Consider the following 4771-nt stretch of genomic DNA (forward strand, 5'->3'; position numbering starts at 1 on the left):
AATCTTTGTCGACACTCTACAGATATATATATATATTCAAACCTAGCTAGTCTTTTTTTTTCTTTGAGCATCTGTATCTGATCTGAAATTCAATTAGTAAAAGAGTTACAAAAAGACAAAGGGTTCAAGAAGATGTTGCTACGTTAAACGTAACCTAGTAGAGAAATAAAACAATACGCAATATTCAATGAGAGAAAGCAAGCAATAAAGAAAATTAAGAGACAGAGAGATAGAGAGCAAGAGCAGAGAGTCAAATAAGTGTGAAGAATAATATGATGACCTAACCTGTGTACAGTGTACACAGTTCCTTAAAAAAACAAAATTCCTTATGACTACTGATATTACTATGTTAACTTCACTGATAGACGGAACATGATTTTTATCAGGGAAGTCTTATTCAACAGAATCATCATGATGATCTGTCGTCTTTTATTTAGGTCTAAGGTTTTGGCCAACACCCCCTCCTTTATTTTCTTACCTGTACGTCTTCTTTAGTAATCCATTATTCTCAAACCGCTGCAAATTTACCCTAATTGGTAACCACCCACGATAATTTTGTATCTCAAATTCGTACCCAAGAAACTTCTCCCTACATGCATACGTCATTTCTCTTTGTGACCCTAATTCTTCTCGAAATTACTATCCATGCCAGTGCTCAGTTCTTCTCACTATTTTGTTTCAGAATAGAATATCAGGCTATGAACCAAAATTTTAACATGCTCATTCTCTCAATCCCATTTTTTATGAAATGGTAATAATTTATGAAGAAGATCAGGCTCGATATGCAACTACATGCATGGATTGTTTCTCTAGCTAGTTAGGATCCATACAAGTTTAAAAATATACTAAGTTCCATATATAAACTCTATCTCTATGGATGAATGTGTGTGTATATATATGTGACTGAGACATTCTGGTAATTTTGTTTACAAATGAAGGGCATTTCGGTATAGTGTGTCATACACTGAATAAAGTAGGAACTTACTTGGAAGTGATTCACTGTTCACTCATACAATCATATACATGCACTACAAGTTTATGCATTGAATTTAACAACTGGTCATATCAAGCATTATATGTATCCCATCAGATTAGAGAAGAAAAAGAAGATGCAAGAAGATTGAGACGATAAGGTAAGATGAAAGAAAACCCTAATTTACTTTTGGTACTGCTCTCATCTTCATCTTCCTCGTTTGTTAAACTTTCTTAATTCTTATCATAAATATAGCTGAACTAACTAATTTTTGGGTGTTTGATCACAAGACTTTAAAATTAATAGCTACTTCAATTTTGTCTACTTTTGATGACAGTTCTTTCTAACTAATAATATATATATATATATATATATAGATAGATAATGATTAATGTAATTTGTTTAAACCAAATTAAGTTTGCTTCCATAAATCATCCTTTCTTGTTCTTATTATCACTACTGCTACTCTGCTAGGTATATCACATAGCTAAATCTAGCCTTTACTTGTAGTTTCATGCATATTTTTTCTTTATTATTGTTATCATGTCTAAATATCTAAATTAAGAAGACTGATTTCAAGAACAGAATTGTTTAAAACATTTGTAATTAATTACTTTTGCTGTATATAGGTTTTTTGCCCTAAACAAGAAGAAACAGATAACAGTAATCACCATATCAGCAGATATATATATAAGTATGGGAAGAGGTAAGATAGAGATTAGAAGGATTGAAAATTCGACAAACAGGCAAGTCACATTTTCAAAAAGAAGAGGAGGATTGTTGAAGAAAGCTCATGAACTTGCAGTTCTTTGTGATGCCCAGCTTGGGCTCATTATCTTCTCAAGTAGTGGCAAGATGTTTGAATATAGCTCTCCTCCATCCAAGTATATTCATTATCTACCCTTTCTGCTACTCTTTATTAAATTAAAACCCTAAATTTCTACTAATTTACTTATTAGATCTGTAATATTGCATCTCTCTCTTTTACTCTCCCTAGCTAGAATGTCTTCAGGTCAATAAAAATAAATGTTGGATCTGATCATTTTCCGAGTGTTATGTATGCAGATTTTGATTGCTCTAGTTATGTATATTTGATCTCAAGGTTGATCTATAAAATTCTTTTATTTTAGCCTTAGCTGATTAAGATATATTTGTAGATTCAACTGATAACCATGATATCTCTAGCTAAGCAAATGAAGATCTGACAAGTTCTATAAATTTCAAGTACTGATTAGTGATTTGCACGAATAACTGATAATTATGTCTTTCCAATTTGATTAGACAGTGTAGTCTTTGATTGATGTTAATTTTTTATCAGTACTAGCATATTTTGCACTTATAGAATTTGTTTGTGGCAAACAACTGTAAGTTAATAATCCAACATTTGTGTGTGTATGTGTCAGTGTTAATTATGCTAGGGTTCCAGTTCAGCATACACGTTTTAGAAAGAAAACCTCAATTTAGCCTAGCTGCTTCATGAGTATCTAAATATTCATTGGTTCCAGACTCATTTAAGTGTTACGTACTGGTTCTCTTTTCTAACGAAGAAAGGTTCTGATTTAATAAATCCATTAAATTGTATGTTTACAGTATGCGACAAATCATTGAGCGATACCAGAAGACTTCAGGAGTGCGCATTCAGGAGTACGATAACCAGGTTACAAAATCACTTGTCCCTCGATTATCTTAATATATCAAATTAAGCTTGAAATTTTTGTCAATTGATTATATAAAGTGAGATAACTAAATGGTAAGTAATAATCAACACAGCAAATATTCACGGAAATGACGAGGATGAAGCGTGAGACAGATAAACTTCAGGCTAACATGAGACGGCATACGGGAGAGGACCTGAATGACTTACGTTATGACGATTTGGAACAACTGGAACTTCAACTTGAAAACTCCGTTAACAAAGTCAGAGCTAGGAAGGCAAGTATACATTGCATATGCTTAGTTAACTACTACATTGTACCACTAGTTTGATTTAATCGAATTGGCTACTAATCAGTTCATTATACCCTAATCTCTCAACTAACTGCTTCCAAATTATGGCATCTTGACATGCTTGCTTATGACTGGATCGACCACCTTTTACAGAACCAGCTTTTGCAGCAGCAGCTAGATAACCTGCGTAGAAAGGTAAACCTCGTTAAATTTGCATACGCGCAACTAAATTCTTCTCAAGCTACTTTAAGTGGACGTTTGTACTTCTGGCTAATGCTTATGCATATGGATGTATATATGTGTAGGAGCAAATCCTAGAGCAGCAACACAACTACTTGTGCCGTTATGTAAGTAATAAGATTATATAACTTCACTAATTAATTATCAATAGTGTGTGGTGTTCCCGTATGTGCGAATCCATTGTCCTTGGACCTTGACCTTGAATATCTTCACTGTTTAGTCTTTTCCAAGACGAGTTATTCTTATTGAAATCAGTGCATATTTATATAGTTGGAGCAACAAGCATCTATGGAGGAGCATCATCGTCCTCAGTCATTACTTTTGGAACCTAAACTATCACTAAGTGGAGAAGAACAATCAGCAGTGGCTACTGCAACAGGGGGGGCAACCACATTTGATCACGTTGCAATGCAACCATACTATCCAGCTTATCAAGTGGATCAAGGGTGCAGCAGCAGCAGTAGACACAATAGTCGTAGCAGTCTTGAATTTTCTTCTCTTCTTCATCATCAACTTCATCCCTATCGTCTTCAGCCAACTCAACCTAACTTGCAAGAGGTAGTTACTGCTGATCAACTTCAACACCATGGCCTGCAACTCTGGTACGTGTTTATATATATATCAATACATCCTTTAGTTAGCGAGCTAGGCATGTGCATACAAACTGTAGATGTACGAAATCCTTCATTAAGTGGCAGGAGCTGAACTCAAGTATTCATAGTAATTAATTAGACGATTATAATCCTTGACATATGTAGTACTTATTGAACCCCGGGCCTGCAAGCTAATTGACACTCCTGTTTACTGTATGCGAGTTCTAGTTTGGGTGCTAAAAATAGTAGGAAATGAACATGAAGAAATAGTTTCATCAAAGGGTTCCAACAATTTATATGTATTGGGTCTCCGAATGCTTTCCTTACTGTTTTAATTGGTTAGGCGAGCTCTTTTTTTTTTCTAATCGAATTAGGCCAACAATTAATTATTACAACAGTAGAAGAACTGGACACCGACTAGTTAACTGCAATTTCTAATATATTACCTCTTCGAAATTTTTCAGAGTCACTGTAAAATTGCAAATGAAGCATCTTCATGAAGAGAAATACTGTTGCAAATTGAAGATGAAGGAAAGATAAATATACTTATAGCATGTGTGTTCTAAAGATACTATTTTCGTAATAAATTGTAAGGCAGATATGTGCATGAACTGCAGTACAGTTATGTTTCATTCCTAGCTAGTAGTTATTACCGTATTTAATTAATTATCATTTCATGGGTATGAGATTCCTTACACAGTTGGTTGGCTAGAAGCAATTAGTGTTTCTGGCTGAGATTTTATAATGCCTGCTTGCTGTTGCACGCACGTGCAGATATATATGCAGTACGAATTTGCTACTGCTGCCTTCCATAATATTGGTATATATCTTAATTGGTTTTGAAATCTCCCAGCATATATGCGTACACACATGAAGTGGAGGTGTTTCCATCTTAGACAAATTAAATGGAGCCGATATTCTGATGAAGGTCCTTATATTTAATAAATTATTCAAATATTAGAGAGGTATCATCACCCTCTTATGCAGCTTTAATTTCAATTTTAAGTTTAGTTTGTTT

The 4771-nt window shown here is 34.1% G+C and overlaps 1 protein-coding gene across 2 annotated transcripts; it reads left to right on the forward strand.

Moving 5' to 3' along the window:
• The first annotated feature begins 1016 nt into the window (after positions 1-1016).
• LOC113314435 (MADS-box protein GGM13-like) lies at positions 1017-4425 on the forward strand. Of its 2 annotated transcripts, none has more exons than XM_026563225.1 (8): positions 1017-1133; positions 1603-1857; positions 2564-2630; positions 2744-2905; positions 3074-3115; positions 3226-3267; positions 3431-3762; positions 4218-4425. In XM_026563225.1, coding segments are annotated over exons 2-8 (834 nt in total). In that variant the 5' UTR covers positions 1017-1133; positions 1603-1669; the 3' UTR covers positions 4219-4425. The 2 variants fall into 2 exon arrangements, with proteins under 2 accessions (XP_026419010.1, XP_026419011.1); XM_026563226.1 differs by lacking the exon at positions 1017-1133 and adding an exon at positions 1413-1447.
• The last annotated feature ends 346 nt before the right edge of the window (positions 4426-4771 follow it).

This window comes from Papaver somniferum, chromosome 9 (genome assembly GCF_003573695.1).
Source record: "Papaver somniferum cultivar HN1 chromosome 9, ASM357369v1, whole genome shotgun sequence".
Classification (NCBI taxonomy): Eukaryota; Viridiplantae; Streptophyta; class Magnoliopsida; order Ranunculales; family Papaveraceae; genus Papaver; species Papaver somniferum.